The sequence below is a fragment of the Eucyclogobius newberryi genome, unplaced genomic scaffold (assembly GCF_026437365.1).
Source record: "Eucyclogobius newberryi isolate DKJ021-1_F unplaced genomic scaffold, fEucNew1.0.hap1 SCAF_17, whole genome shotgun sequence".
Classification (NCBI taxonomy): domain Eukaryota; kingdom Metazoa; phylum Chordata; class Actinopteri; order Gobiiformes; family Gobiidae; genus Eucyclogobius; species Eucyclogobius newberryi.
The window spans coordinates 1,658,382-1,674,040 of NW_027315801.1; the positions used below are offsets into that span (position 1 = coordinate 1,658,382).

Here is a 15,659-nt window from a genome sequence, read left to right on the forward strand (position 1 = left end):
GTTGTGCTCATTCGTAATGCTGTACAAGAACTGCAGTTGACCCAAAATTTACATCAAGACATTTGGCATCTTCACATCAAGAGTAATAATCTTAACCAGCAAGAATGTCCTATCCAAAATGTCCAGCAGAGGGAGCCATTCACGGCCAGCATTTGGAATTTTTACATCCCACAGCTGATGTTGTAAAAGGTATTTCTTACAGATTCTCTAAAATGAATCTTTTCAGAGATGGAGACAGAATCACAATATACAGTAGTGCAGTCCACAACAGTATAGTTTGCCATAGACTTATGTATGTATATAACACACAACATTTGTTGATTTGTAATTGTCATGTTAGAAATGAACCTGAGGTCAAGGCGTTACCAGCTTCATGAAGGTTGTTGTTGTTGCAAAGGTGTTTCTGAGTCAGGACGAGGGAGGTTGAAGCTCAGACCTGCTGAAACCAGGGTTTAGCTCGCTTTTACATCAATACATTTGGATTCTAAATCCCTATGCAGTCTACTCTGACCCTTTAACAGTGGTGTGCTATGTATAATATGTAAACAGAAGGACTCTTTTTTTAAACACAAAATTCTGACCTTTTTACGTTTCCAATACCGACATTTGCTAAACGATAGTGAACTAAGGAACCTGTGGTTGAAACAGATTGACTGTGCCACTTTTGTAGCTTATGGCACATTCGAATTCTAAAATTTACTTTTGTTGACCAAAATATTAGCATCTGGAGCACCTCATAAGACTGGACACAATTAGGTTGAAAAGCAAAACAAAAATGCCCTATAAATATTTAGTGTGCACCACATAAACACTATATTTTGTGGACAAACCCCCCACTACATGGCAACAGACATACAGTCAAATTAATTCGGTTTCATGATATAGATTCTGAATTCTTTCGCCTTTCTGGCCCTAAAGGATGTTGTGAAAGTGACTTATTATACTGCCTCAGCCCTAAGACTGTTTGTCCTTGTCTAGGTTGAACCCCACCTACGGCCCATTGTTGGATCTTTTAAAATTCTCAACCAAACACCATCAATGTAATTATCACCACATTGTTTCTCTTACAAACGTCTTCTTTTCTGTTGTTTGCAAGGATATGTGGCTGGAAATCATGCACCAACCTTCTTGTACTGTAAATACCACTCAAACAACAGGCATTGCACCTCCTAATATCATTCACAGTTCTGACGACACCTCTTAGACTCCTCTGTTCAACCACGAAAGTGCCTCCTGGTTCACTTTTCCCTTCGCACGTGTCCATTCGATGAACTCCTTCCTAGTAAGATGCAAGAACCTTGCTCTACGATTGCACTTCACATTTTACAATCAAACAACCTCATCCTTGTACAAAATGTCCCCCCGATCTCTCCTCGTCAAGTGTAGAGCCCGTGGAGACACTTCAGGGCATTAGGTTTCGAGATTTTAAATTGAAAGACTCATTGTTGAGCTTAAACTGTGGTCTCGTACTCTAAAACCTCTTTGCTGCCCATCAAACTGCTCCGGTACTGTATCCTCGGGCTCACTGCCGACGTCGTCTCGAGCACTAGAATGGTTTTGCGTAGGCGCCTGTCGATGAAGTGTGCATCCCAGGCCGGGTATCTTTTCCTGGGCAGGTCAATTCGGATCACAGGACCCTCCTGCCGTGACGACGACGAGCTCCTGTGAAGCAAGGCCGGCGACGAGGCAGGTGAGGGGCGCACCTGGAACACGGGCAAGCAACTGTCCCGCTCCCGGTCACCCGGCGTCGGGTCGCCAGAGTCCCCCTTAGTCCTGGGGAGAGTTCTGGGCGGACTAGTTATGACCATGTCCGTTTGGGAGCCTTGCGATGGGGTCAGGCAAGCGTCGATGACCCCGGCCACCCCTCCAGCGCCCACCACGCCCTCGTCCACGCAACCCCCCCAATGCGAGCCGATCACGGGGCCGTCTGGATGGAGCCAGCAGTAGTATACCAGCATGAAGAAGGTGCCGAGGGCGAAGCTGCAAGCCACGAGGCAGACCACCACCAAGGCGGAAGAGTCGGAGGTGTGCGGACCACGATAGGTGTACCAGGCCGCGGTGAGGGCCACGTTTTCAGCCAGGGTGACGGAGTAGTAGACGGTCATACGGAAACGGCTGGGGCCCTCTTTGACGTTGAACCAGCAGAAGATGTAGATGATGCCTACCACCATGTTGTAGATGATTTCCTCCCATTTGGACATGCAGAAGTCAGTCTCACCTTGGATGATCCAGAAGGTCATGACACACCTGAAAGACAAAAACCTTTGTGTAAATATTGTGCTGTGCGTTTGACCCATTTTTCAACGGCCCCGAGAAGTCCAGTGTCTAGAGACACTGAGAAGTAAACTGAATTAATAGACTGAATTAAACCTAAACCACCATTAATATCCCTTGCCACACAAGATTATGACACAATGTTTGAGTTTAAAGGCGCAGGACCTGATTTAGATTTTGTTTTACGTTTTAGTTTGAACTGATCCCATGTAAATCTTTTCCTCACCTTGACAGACGCCTGTCTAGGATAATCACAGGTTGTTTCTTTTGATTTGACCAACAATAATGTTCCTTGCTATTATTCGATATGGTTATCACACAATGACATGTATTTCATGCTGTACAGACAATGTACAGACGATACAACTTAGCTACTTTATGGCCTGCTAGTGTCTCACAGCAGTAGGAGGATTTGCCTCTTATCTTGAACTTGTACTTTTAATTAAAGCTCCAGTGTGCAACATGTTTGCCAATAAAAATAATCTGTTGCACTGATTTTTAATGGAAAACAAGGTGGTGCTATAAAAAAAGACTTAAAAACTCACTTGTGTTGCTTACTTTAATAACTCTTGCATGACTTACTAAGATAAAATAAGATAACTTTTAATTGTCCCACAATGGGGAAATTCCAGTGTTTCAACACAGATTAATAGAAGTATGATAATAAAAAAACAGATAACTTATAAAGAAACTCCTAAACTCTTAATAAGAATAATAACGCTCTAATAACCTGAGTTCCGTTTCGTTACGTACTTCAGTAACTTTACTTCCTTTACTTTACTTACTTATTTTACCTACGTAACTTACATTACTTACTTACTAGTTTTATGACAGTAAAAGTATATCACCCTGGAGAGACGAAGAGACCACGAGAATGGACTGTTGAGCAAGCTTTATTACGTTAAACTATTAGTTATTTGGCGCTCAGACCCCGGCGGAAGACGTTGCGATCATGGGCACTCCATGATCTATTTGTATTAGATGTCTCCCCCCGGAGCCTGGAGACTGGTGGTGGTAGATGTGAAGAGAAGGTAGAGGATGAGGGGAATGCAGAGGAGGAGCTGGGGAGGTGGTGGGTCGCAGTACGGTTTGAAGCGGCCGAGCCATCTGCCTGAGGCTTAAATGTGACCGCCTGGTGCTGATTGGAGCGGGGAGGAGTCACTTGAGAGCGTTGATTGGGGATGAGGAGCAGGTGCGAGGGCCATGGTGCAGACGCCCCCTGACCTTTCACCCTCCTTCTTTGGCCGGGAAAAACTGCATAACCTCTTTGGGATAAGAGTCCATGGTGAAGTGAGGGATCTGACTCTCACAGACGGACAGGCGGACGCTGCTTGAGTGCGATGATGGCGCTGGGGAGAGGGGTCCTTCCATGGAGGCCTTGACGTAGATGGGTGGAGTTAGGTCTTTTCCTGGCTGAATTTACACAGGCTTCATTTCTGTTCTACATTTTCAGTAGTTTAAAACACAACGGTACTTTTGAATCATGTATTGCTGCTGCTTCTATAGACACACGGTAACAATTAAGAATATTAAAAAGAAATCATCCCAAAAAAATCAACATTTTAAGAAGTAATTGAGTACTCCTTCCATTTCTGTGCCATATTAATGCACCATATTCACAGTTTCCCCCTTGATTTGTGAGGTTTGCTGCGGTTTGAGCTAGAATCAGCGGAGCGGAGCCTCACACCTCCTCTTGCAGCTCCTCTCTGCTGAGACAGGCCTAAAAATAGCCGACCATTGGAATATTACCAGTGTTTGCAAACATTATTATTCTGCGGGCAGTAATAAAGGAGAGCTTCACACAGTGCATTTGTGTATTTAATTTGCAAAGGTTAAATAAACTTGTGCTTACACGGCTATTCAATTGTCAGAAGCATGGATACTGCCTGGTGGACTGGAAAATAGCCTTAACAGCAGGGAATCGCTAATGCTAATTTCTAATCCGTCAATTTCATTCCATATAATAGAGAAAGACAGCTAGTACATGTATATCTTAAAAGGTGCACAATGTGAGTTTTCTGGTGGTTTATACATGATTACTTAGCTAGGAACGCTCTTCCACTGTATCATAGAAATGTATTTTTTATTTATTCAATTCAACCAACAGATATTTTTATTGACAAACCATACTTAGTTCAGTGAAGTCACCTGCTTGTTGTGTAACTGCCATTTTACCACCAGATTGTGCCTTCAAAACTTGCTTATGCATCATGTTCCGTAAATTATTTTCTGAAAACAAAGTACAATTCTATAATAGTTGTTTAAACCTGGATGGTAATTCTAACATTAACATTATTTGATTATTATTCTTATTCTTATTATTATTATTGTTATTATTATTCTTATTATTATTCTTATTATTATTAATACATCTCACATTTCAGTTTTTTTTAAAGTCATTTTATATTTTATTTTTGTATTTTATGTATTCATTTGTTCTAGTAAGTAAGTAAGTAAGTACATTTTATTTATATAGCACCTTTCACAGACAGAGTCACAATGTGCTTCACAAAACACAGAATAAAACAATAAAAACACAAAAAACTTACAGTGAACAATACATATACAACAATATACAGTAAAATCAGTCCGAAAAACAAGTGCATTTAAAAGGCTTGACTAAATAAAAAGGTTTTAAGCTGACTCTTAAAAGCAGTAACTGAGTCCATTGACCGTAGGGAGAACGGAAGATCGTTCCAGAGTCTGGGGGCAACAGCCTGGAAGGATCGGTCTCCTCTGGTCCCAAAACGGGTGCGAGGAACCAACAACAGTTTCTGGTCCAAGGACCTTAGTGAGCGAGAGGGAGCGTATGGATTAATCAGATCGCTGATGTACGATAGGACCTGACCATTTAAAGCTCTAAAAGTTAAAACAAAAATTTTAAACTGTATCCGGCATGAGACCGGCTCCAGTGAAGGGCTTTAAGAATGGGTGAAATGTGGGCCCTTCTATTTGTGCGGGTTAAGATCCTCGCTGCAGAGTTCTGGAGCAGCTGCAGACGAGAGAGTTCCTTCTTGTTAAGACAGGAAAACAAGCTATTACAATAGTCTAAACGTGAAGACACAAATGCATGAATTATAACTTCCAGGTCATTTTGAGACACCATTTTCCTGAGCTTAGAGATTTTCCTCAACTGAAAGAAACAGTTCCTCGTCAACAGCTTGGAGTGGTGCTCTAAAGACATGTCTTTGTCAAAGACAACACCCAAGTTTCTAAGACTTGGTTTAGCAGTCTGGCCTAAAACACCCAAGTACTGGTTTATCCCTGGAATGGCATCATCAGGGGCAATAATCAGAGTTTCTGTTTTGTCAGCATTTAGCTGCAAGGAGTTTTGACTCAGCCATTGTTTTATTTGCACTAAACAACTGACCAAGGAGTTCAGCTTCTGGATCTCAGAAGGTTTAAAAGAGCAATAGAGCTGAATATCGTCAGCGAACAGGTGATAGGACACATCACTAAACTCTTTAATGATCATTCCCAGGGGAATTATATAAAGCAGAAATAAGACGGGACCCAAAACGGAGCCCTGAGGAACTCCACACAACAGATCAGCTGAGTCGGACATTATTTGGTTTGCAGCAACACTAAAGCTCCGACCGGATAAATATGAGGAAAACCAATGAAGAACTGACCCCGATAGTCCAATCAGGTCCCTCAGTCTGTTCAACAGGACATGATGGTCGACAGTGTCAAAGGTCAACCGTGCAGACAGATCCAACAGAACTAAAACAGTGCATTTTCCAGAATCAGCAGACATCATAATGTCACTAGACATTTTCAACAATGCGGTTTCCGTAGAATGATGTTTGCGGAAACCAGATTGAAAAGAGTCGTGAATGTTTCACTGATCAAGGAAATCTGACAATTGTTCAGAGCCCACCTTCTCAAGGATCTTGGACATGAACGGGAGCTTTGATATGGGTCTGAAACCTTTGGGGTCTGTCGGGTCCAAGTTTGTTTTTTTCAGTAAAGGCTCAACTATGGCATGTTTAAATGGACCAGGAAACACACCAGTAGAAAGAGAGAGATTTACCATTTTGGTCCCCCAGGGGCCAATAACATCAAACACTTTGAGGAAGAGCCTGCAGGGAAGGGCATCTGATGTACAAGAGGAGGGTTTCATCTTGGTCACCAGAGCTGAGATGTCTTCTAGAGTGACAGGCTTAAAAGAAGAGCAGTTTTGGGAAACAGGCTCCACAGAAACAGGTTTATCAGACAATGGGAGTGGGATTTGGTCTCTGATCATCTTGATCTTATCGATAAAGAACCTGAGGAGTTCGTTGCTGTCAGCTTTGCAGGAAACAGGAGTCACTGCAGCTGAAGGACCAACAATAGAATTTATAGTGTCAAACAACACTTTGGGGTTTTTCTTGTTGGATGTTATTAGCTGGCGAAAGTAATCCGATCTGGAACTTTCCATCATTTCATTGTAAGATGACACAAGATCTCTGAGGTGTGACCTTTGACCTCAAGACTGCAGGTTTTCCACAGACGCTCAGTTTTCCGACATAGTCTCTTTAGGTTTAGGATATCGATATCTTCATTTATCCAAGGACAAGCTTTTTTCTGTGATGACAGGGTGGATTTTACAGGTGCCACCTGATCTAAAATGGATAAACATTGGCTGTTAAAGGAATTAATTAAACTGTCCACATCAAGACAATTCATAAACAAATCAGGATCAAATACAGCAGAAAATTGGACGGCTGTATTTGCAGTGATAATGCGCCTCTGAGACCTGATGTTTGAGGGCACAGGCTCAGGAGAAAAGTTCAATTAAAATAAAACACAGCTATGATCGCTCACATGGACATCCTCCACACAGAGGTTAGCAACACTCAGGCCAAGTGAAAACACCAGGTCTAAAGTGTGTCCCTTTTGGTGAGTGGGACCTGAGACATGCTGCTCAAAGTTAAACGTTTCGGTCAAGGTTAAAAGATCCTTTGCAGGGCATGATGAGCCATCGACCCAAATGTTAAAATCCCCAAGAATTAAAACATTTTCCAGCTTTATAATAGAAGATAAATAGTCACTAAAGTCCTTTAAAAAGACAGCAGCAGGACCAGGAGGCCGGTAGACTAAAACACAGTAAAAAGGACTTGAAGAACCAACCTTAATCATCTGTGATTCAAAGGAAGTGAAAGTGTGTGAGTCGATGACTTTACACATGTAACGGTCCTGGGACACGACTGCCAGACCTCCTCCACGTGACGGTCCTGGGACACGACTGCCAGACCTCCTCCACGTGACGGTCCTGGGACACGACTGCCAGACCTCCTCCATGTGACGGTCCTGGGACAGGACAGCCAGACCTCCTCCACGTGACGGTCCTGGGACACGACTGCCAGACCTCCTCCACGTGACGGTCCTGGGACACAACTGCCAGACCTCCTCCACGTCGACCAGGGCGAGGCATCGCAGAAACGGAGCAGCCGGGTGGGCAGAGTTCATTTAGATGAATAAACTCACCCTCTCTCTGCCATGTCTCCGTAAGACACATGAAATCAAGGTTTTGTCTTGTAAAAGTTCATTCAAGGAAAACGCTTTGTTGGCAATTGAACGGGCATTCAACAAGCCGAGCCGGACCGTGGATGACGTCACGTCCATCGGTTCAGCTGAGCGCAGCGGGACCTGTCGAAGGCACGCGTTACGGTCACGTGATTCCCATCTGTTTCGCCGGTAAGACGACGAAAACAAGGAAGCGGACGGTGGCGGTGGACCCCAGCGCTCATAATTCCAGCGGCGCGCGGGCTCCAGGAAAACAGCCGCCACATCCCGCGCAGGCTCCAGGACCGGTGCGGCCCCGATGGCCCGTGCAGGCAGCGGGAAAACAGTCGCGATGACACGGGCAGGCAGCGGGAAAGCAGCCGCGATGACACGGGCAGGCGGCGAAGACGGCGACGGCGAACAGCCGCAAACATGGAGGAGCGGGACCAGGCGCAAGCACCGAGCACGTCTCCCAAAGCCCAGGCTCGTGTGCTCCGAACACAAGGCTCGTCTGCGCTTGACTTGCACACCAGACCTTGTGCCTCGTCTCCTCTGCTTCCTCCTTTTCCCCGGGCCTCGGGACAGCAGCAAAACGTCAGGTGCGTTGGGTGGACAAACAAGGCGTGGCGGAAAGGCTTGTTTGTACGTGTCCCATGTGTCGAAAAGCGACTCCATCGTCGCTTTGATGCGGAAAAGTGCGCCACGGTCATAAACCCGCACAGCAGACACACAACAGACTCATGTCTGGGCTGATAAAACTGCATACGATGTAACGATCGTCACAAATAAGCGGCATAACAGGAGTCGAGCAGGGGCGTGGCCAAACACAGGCGCCATCTTGGATCAACCAGTTCTACCGCTTGTTCCCGTTAGTGGTCACGGGTGACAGGAGCCTATCCAGTGACTTTGGGCCTGAGACGGGGCACATAATAATTGCAGCAGTTGCAATTGTTTTGGACATAATAATCGTGACACAAAAAGTGCAAAGTGATTGTGTGGAACATTCCAGGCCTTACAACAATCCATGGAGAATTGCATGTTTTGAACCCTCCACCTTAACTCGTACAGTGCCCCAATAAAGGCTAATGTTTTATTTATTTTGTATTCCCAGTTTGACAAAAATATATTTTTTGGATGAAAATATGGACACAAATATGGACTTGATTATCATGTATTTTGGGACTGTCCTGTTGCACAGAACTATTGGACAGAAATGAAGGCATTGTAGACCATTTTTACACTACCGTCCCATTTGACTTCGAACCATGTATTCAGGTCTGAGAACCACTGCCACAGACAATGACGATGGATATCTCTGGAGGAGAAACAAACTGCACCAACACTAAAGGACTGGACCCAAAAAATCACATTCGGACTGAACTTGGACAAATTTGACATAAACTGGACAAAATGGGACTCACATTTTGGACATGGTCTGCTTTAACCTTGCACTTTATTTACATATGTAGGAAAATATGGACAGAAACACACAGTTGTACTTATAACTCTGTATTTACCGTAGTTTCCTTCACTAACTACTGACATTTTTGTTTTAATTTGTTCAAAAAACAATGAGAAATGTGTGTCCTTGTCCTTCACCCGGTGCAGCTCACATATTAGGAACGGTGAACATGCTGGACTGAGGAGGGCAATTCTCCAAAGACCTTGGAGGAACGCTTAATATGACTGAACAGTGAGGTGTGTTCAGGGGGGGCAGTGCCTCACCTGCCAATCTTGGCGGAAACAAAAAAATAAAACATATTTTGTCATCTGTATGTATTATATAAACCTCCTTTCCGTTTGAATCCAATATCAAACAATATTTTTTTCAAATAAGAATGTCAAAATGCCGTTCACACACTCCTCACAAACTGAGCTGGGGCAATGCAGTTTAGAACAAATAAAACCCTCTGACCATGAGCTCAGAGCTTCCATATTCTCCATCATGTATGAAATGTATTTCTGAAGCGTGTTTTAGTCTCACAGCTTCATTCTAAAACTGCAGTAAAAGTTCACTCAGAGGCTGCATTACATGTGCCGCATGAAGAGGGCGCTCCTGAGCCCGGCCCTGTGTGGACAGGAGCTGACAGGTGCTCGTGTGTGGACAGGTGCTGACAGGTGCTCGTGTGTGGACAGGTGCTGACAGGTGCTCGTGTGTGGACAGGTGCTGACAGGTGCTCGTGTGGACAGGTGCTGACAGGTGCTCGTGTGGACAGGTGCTGACAGGTGCTCGTGTGGACAGGTGCTGACAGGTGCTCGTGTGGACAGGTGCTGACAGGTGCTCGTGTGGACAGGTGCTGACAGTGCTCGTGTGGACAGGTGCTGACAGGTGCTCGTGTGGACAGGTGCTGACAGGTGCTCGTGTGTGGACAGGTGCTGACAGGTGCTCGTGTGGACAGGTGCTGACAGGTGCTCGTGTGGACAGGTACTGACAGGTGCTCGTGTGGACAGGTGCTGACAGGTGCTCGTGTGGACAGGTGCTGACAGGTGCTCGTGTGGACAGGTGCTGACAGGTGCTCGTGTGGACAGGTGCTGACAGGTGCTCGTGTGTGGACAGGTGCTGACAGGTGCTCGTGTGTGGACAGGTGCTGACAGGTGCTCGTGTGTGGACAGGTACTGACAGGTGCTCGTGTGTGGACAGGTGCTGACAGGTGCTCGTGTGTGGACAGGTACTGACAGGTGCTCGTGTGGACAGGTGCTGACAGGTGCTCGTGTGGACAGGTGCTGACAGGTGCTCGTGTGGACAGGTGCTGACAGGTGCTCGTGTGGACAGGTGCTGACAGGTGCTCGTGTGTGGACAGGTGCTGACAGGTGCTCGTGTGGACAGGTGCTGACAGGTGCTCGTGTGGACAGGTACTGACAGGTGCTCGTGTGGACAGGTGCTGACAGGTGCTCGTGTGGACAGGTGCTGACAGGTGCTCGTGTGGACAGGTGCTGACAGGTGCTCGTGTGGACAGGTGCTGACAGGTGCTCGTGTGGACAGGTGCTGACAGGTGCTCGTGTGGACAGGTGCTGACAGGTGCTCGTGTGTGGACAGGTGCTGACAGGTGCTCGTGTGGACAGGTGCTGACAGGTGCTTGTGTGGACAGGTACTGACAGGTGCTCGTGTGGACAGGTGCTGACAGGTGCTCGTGTGGACAGGTGCTGACAGGTGCTCGTGTGGACAGGTGCTGACAGGTGCTCGTGTGGACAGGTGCTGACAGGTGCTCGTGTGTGGACAGGTGCTGACAGGTGCTCGTGTGGACAGGTGCTGACAGGTGCTCGTGTGGACAGGTGCTGACAGGTGCTCGTGTGGACAGGTGCTGACAGGTGCTCGTGTGGACAGGTGCTGACAGGTGCTCGTGTGGACAGGTGCTGACAGGTGCTCGTGTGTGGACAGGTGCTGACAGGTGCTCGTGTGGACAGGTGCTGACAGGTGCTCGTGTGGACAGGTGCTGACAGGTGCTCGTGTGGACAGGTGCTGACAGGTGCTCGTGTGGACAGGTCTCTATCTTCTTCCTTATTATTGTGTTTGTAGAATCTGGATTTTCAATCAAAGCGAAAGGTTCTAACTAAAGGAAAGTGATATCTCTACAAACACTAAGTACATTTATCCTGCTGCTCAGAGACATGGCCTGGAGCTCAAGTGATAGTGAGATTGACTTCCACTTGCCCTGAACTTTTTTTTCGTGTTCAAACTTTTTAAACGTATCGATGGCTCAGTCTAGTTTGTTCTGGGATGAGTCCGAGACGGAGGCGATGGTCAGTGATCAGATTAAAGTCAGGTTTGATCATTTTGGTCAGCTCGCTTTCCTTGGCAAACTACGGCAAACATGCCAAGTAATATGTAAGAATTGTTTTGTTTTTTTTGCCCTTAGGCCAGACCTGGGTATTTGTGGCCCCAGGGGCAAGATGTGGCCCTCGGCATGTTTTAATCCGGCCCCTAGAAAGATTTTTTGTCTGTAACATCTGTCTGCACTTGTATCCTTAATAAAGATGACATGAAACTAATTCAATAATAGGTTCAATAGCCTATATTTGACAGAAAAGTGATATTTTATTTGATATTTTATATATCAAATGCGGCGGATCTAGTGGGACTGTGTAGCACACAAACGGTGAGGAATGAATGAAGTCTCCTGCAGCTTCTCCTCTTTCTGGTCCAGAACGACCTGTTTAAGGAGCTCTTTTGGTTCATTCACGTTTGTACGTCACTGACTGTGAATATTAGGTGTATACTGTATTGGAAACACTTGTATTTGGATTTGCTCTCCTGTCCGGGTCACCATGGAGACCATGGACACCATGGAGACCTACCAGCCACTTTGGGTTTGTTGCTTTCTCTTGCCTCCTTGTAATAAACAGTAAATAAACAGTCTACGTCTACGAATTTGGTCACAGTTCATGAAAACCTTTCATTTGTGGCATGAACAGGACTGTAATGTTTTGGTGATATAATGTGGGGAGACCAAAGTGGAATAGCCTCTTCACAGCTTTTATTCACAGTTCCCCCAAACATATTTTTATCGGTCAAACTTACCTACTACAAAGAGTGTGATGTCAGCTCTCTATAATTCGATTTACAATGTCCTTCAGTCGCTGTTATCACATCCAAATGGGAACGAGATCACAGATAAGTTCATACTACATCCATGTGTGCTTGGCACGCACTCATTCCATTGTCCACAGGGTGCATTTATCCCGGGTTAAGTTAGAACGATTCTACCCCGACATGGACCTGAATTGTAGCAGCACTTGGCACATTGCTTCATATGTATTTGGCCCTGTCCCGCATTGATCTTTTTGAACAGAAGTCCTCTCTGTGCTGTATTTGGACTGGCATTAATGTGTCTGATTCCAAGCTTAAACGTTGACTTTTAATGGCTAAGCGAGCTATTGTTTAAGTGGAAAGACTGCTTCTCCTTCTCATGCAGTGGATACGAGACATATTGTCCTTTATGGGCTCGGGACAAATTAGAGAACACATTTTATAGATTGTGGTGCCCCATTTGCCCCCAATTTATTGCTTCAGAGTGTTTTATGTTTGTGGGGGGGATTTTTAATCTGGAAATAAAAGTTAAACATTATATTGCACTGATCATTTTCACAATAAAAAACACTTTGAAAGTAAAGAAAGTGGTGTCATTATTCTACTCTAAACACTAAGTCAAAAGGAGCCATAATATTCATATTGCAAGTTTGTGGAGCCAATTCGAAACAAATAATGAGAACGTTCGATATTTGTGGATTTCTATCGTGAAGATTTCTTTCATAAACAGTAAACGGAAAATATTCTACAAAAAAGTCATCTAATTTGAGAGAAGTGTGTAGTCTAACGTGACATGACATGTGGTTGGTTGAAAAGACGTGGCAAGGTTGTCCTCGGTCCCCTTTGCTTTTCGATGTCTCTTTTGAATCGCTGTCCCCTGAACATACTCACTATTGTACCTGTATCACGTTTCAACTCGCCAATGGGTTAATGAGTGTTGCAGTGTGTTTTTCTTACCAGTGGCTGACGATGAAAATTCCAAAGTACAGCTGGAAGACGGAGGCGAAGAGCGCGAAGGCCACGGTTCGAGCGCCGATGGTGAAGAAGTGCCACAACATCTGAGCGATCACCGCCTTGTACGACATGGGCAGCTTGTCGTCCCGCGAGTCCCTGAGCACCTTCTGGTAGGACGCGATCATCCAGGCCAGAGAAACCAGGGAGGCTGAGGCGGACAATCCTGCGGACAACAGCAAGAGCATTTAAAAAATCAGAAGTACTGTGTGGAAAATGGGTTATTATACTGCAATTTGTCTTTCATTTCCATTTTGAATGCTTGGTTTGAGGGCTTCTACTGTCAACAGTCGGGCTAAAGCAGCAAGAAATCTAAATATTAGCTCCATGGGTATCGTTAAAGCAAAGCTAACAAACAAAGGCTCCTTACAAATGAAAATTCTCAATCTGCATTGTACAATAAATAATAATAATAATGTTCATGGCGAGACACTAGTGATGGGCAGATCGATTCCAAATATTGATATATTGATACTGACAGAGGTATAAAAAATAGGTACTTGTGCAAAAATAACAAATACATATTTTTTAATCCATTTTGCCGACATTTTTGTAATACATATATATGTACTTTTCATATTTCATATTAGCTCAAACTGAGGTTGACAAAATCTTTTAATTCTAAATATCTCTAAAAGTTGCGTTTCGTCCGACCTTGTAGCGGCAGGACGTTGTTGCCGTGGATCATGATGCTGAGCTGCAGGACGAGCTGGGGGGCGGACTTGAGGAAGGCTTCCAGGAGGCGGAGCATGGTGATGTCGGCGCTCTCGAACATCAGCCTCCAGTGGAAGTGTCGCCTGGGCCTGCCGCCGCCGCCGCCGCCGCCGCCGCCGCCACCGCCGCCGCTGCTGTGCCAGCGGCTCTGAGCGCCCAGGTACAGCGTGTGGATGTATCTGGAACACACGGACGCAAGCGGCTTCACTTTGGGAAAAATAACACAATCATTATAATCAAGGTGGTTTCCATCATCATAACGGTCGAAAGCGATCATTTGTCTTCAAGTAAATGCTACATGAAGTGAAAAAAACATCGCGATTTAAGGCTTATTCACGTTTATTGAGACTGGGACTGAACAACAGAGAAATCTTTCATTTTCTTTCATTCCCGTGGTCTGACATGAAGATAAGTTTGTTATCTTAAGTTTGGGAGTAAGACCACACCCCTTTCACGCCCCTTCCTGCGGCTACACTATTTAAGCATCCAAGTCATACACGCCGGAGATTTTCATGCCCCTCCCTCTCACCCTCTTTTAATCATTGTAATTATTCTAATGTATCTCTTAGTTGGGGGTATCGAGGCCCAGGAGCCTTCACTCCCCATCACCAAAAGCCCCAAAATGGCATCCATTTTTGTACATTTGTGTTTTTCATGTTCCTCATACCAATAAACACTTTGCATCGTAGCCGGGCTCACGGTTCTTGCTCGTGAAATGTTTCTCAAGTTTGTGACCAGCTTTACGAAACTGAACGCTCTGAACGCCGCCAGATAAATAAAGCTCTTTACATCCGAGAACTTTCCAAATGCACTTTAAAACAGTCTGGTTCAGATTCAAATAAATAACCACACGTTATTTATCAGCAAAACAGACACCAACTGCAAAGAACCACGTGAACACCAGGAGTCTCCCGGACGCAGGAACCACTGGTCCAGGCCCTGGCATGGCAGGATATTTCCCCGCATGGTTAGTTTGACGGCTGCTGGGCGGTCGGCGTACGGCATTAAGTCCGTCGTTGTAATAGTCCGTCGGACAGGCAGCTTGCAGGGCACTTCTGCACAACCAAGCACATTTGAAAACCGAGGCGTAAAAATAACTGGCTGCGTAGCGCACACGTCAGCATATATGACGACTATCTCTGCCAACATGTGGACGCGCTGAGAAAAATGCACACGGTTAAGACATATATACAGGTCCCTCACCGAGAAAAGGCAGAGTCAAGCTTGTTCCGCACTCTAGGTTGCTTTGGCGGTGAGATTTGGGCAACGTTCGCAGCAGCACGCATAAGCGGATAACACTGTTTGAATTTGTTTATTCATAGCATGAAAACCGAAATGCATATGATGTTATTTAGTGTGTTTTAAGCGTTTAATTATTCAAGGTTTCCAATTGGACACGAATCGGGGAAGTAACGCTGGTGCGCCGTTACTATGCTAGTTGTTATTAGCAGTGACGTGAAGCCCAAACTCTACTCTCGCCTCTGAAAGTGAAGGCTAGGATGGTAGGAATTGGTTAAGAAAGAGAAAACAGCTCCCAAATGTCACTATATGTTTTTCACATTTTTAAAGGAGAAATAATATGTAAAAAAAAAAACCTTCATGAGCTTTTAAACTTGTTACAACCCGTCAAAGGACCTGTTTCTAT

At 45.3% G+C, this 15,659-nt stretch overlaps 1 protein-coding gene across 1 annotated transcript in view; it reads right to left on the reverse strand.

The window, feature by feature from the left end:
• Positions 1-836: 836 nt before the first annotated feature.
• Positions 837-15,659, reverse strand: part of xkr7b (XK, Kell blood group complex subunit-related family, member 7b) — an 80,362-nt gene continuing 65,539 nt past the window's right edge. Inside the window, exons 2-4 of the mRNA XM_072448699.1 lie at positions 13,955-14,193; positions 13,247-13,466; positions 837-2,247 (exon numbers count right to left, since the gene is read on the reverse strand). Coding sequence (XP_072304800.1) covers positions 1,452-2,247; positions 13,247-13,466; positions 13,955-14,193 — 1,255 coding nt within the window. The 3' untranslated portion in view covers positions 837-1,451. The remainder of the gene's footprint in view (positions 2,248-13,246; positions 13,467-13,954; positions 14,194-15,659) is intronic.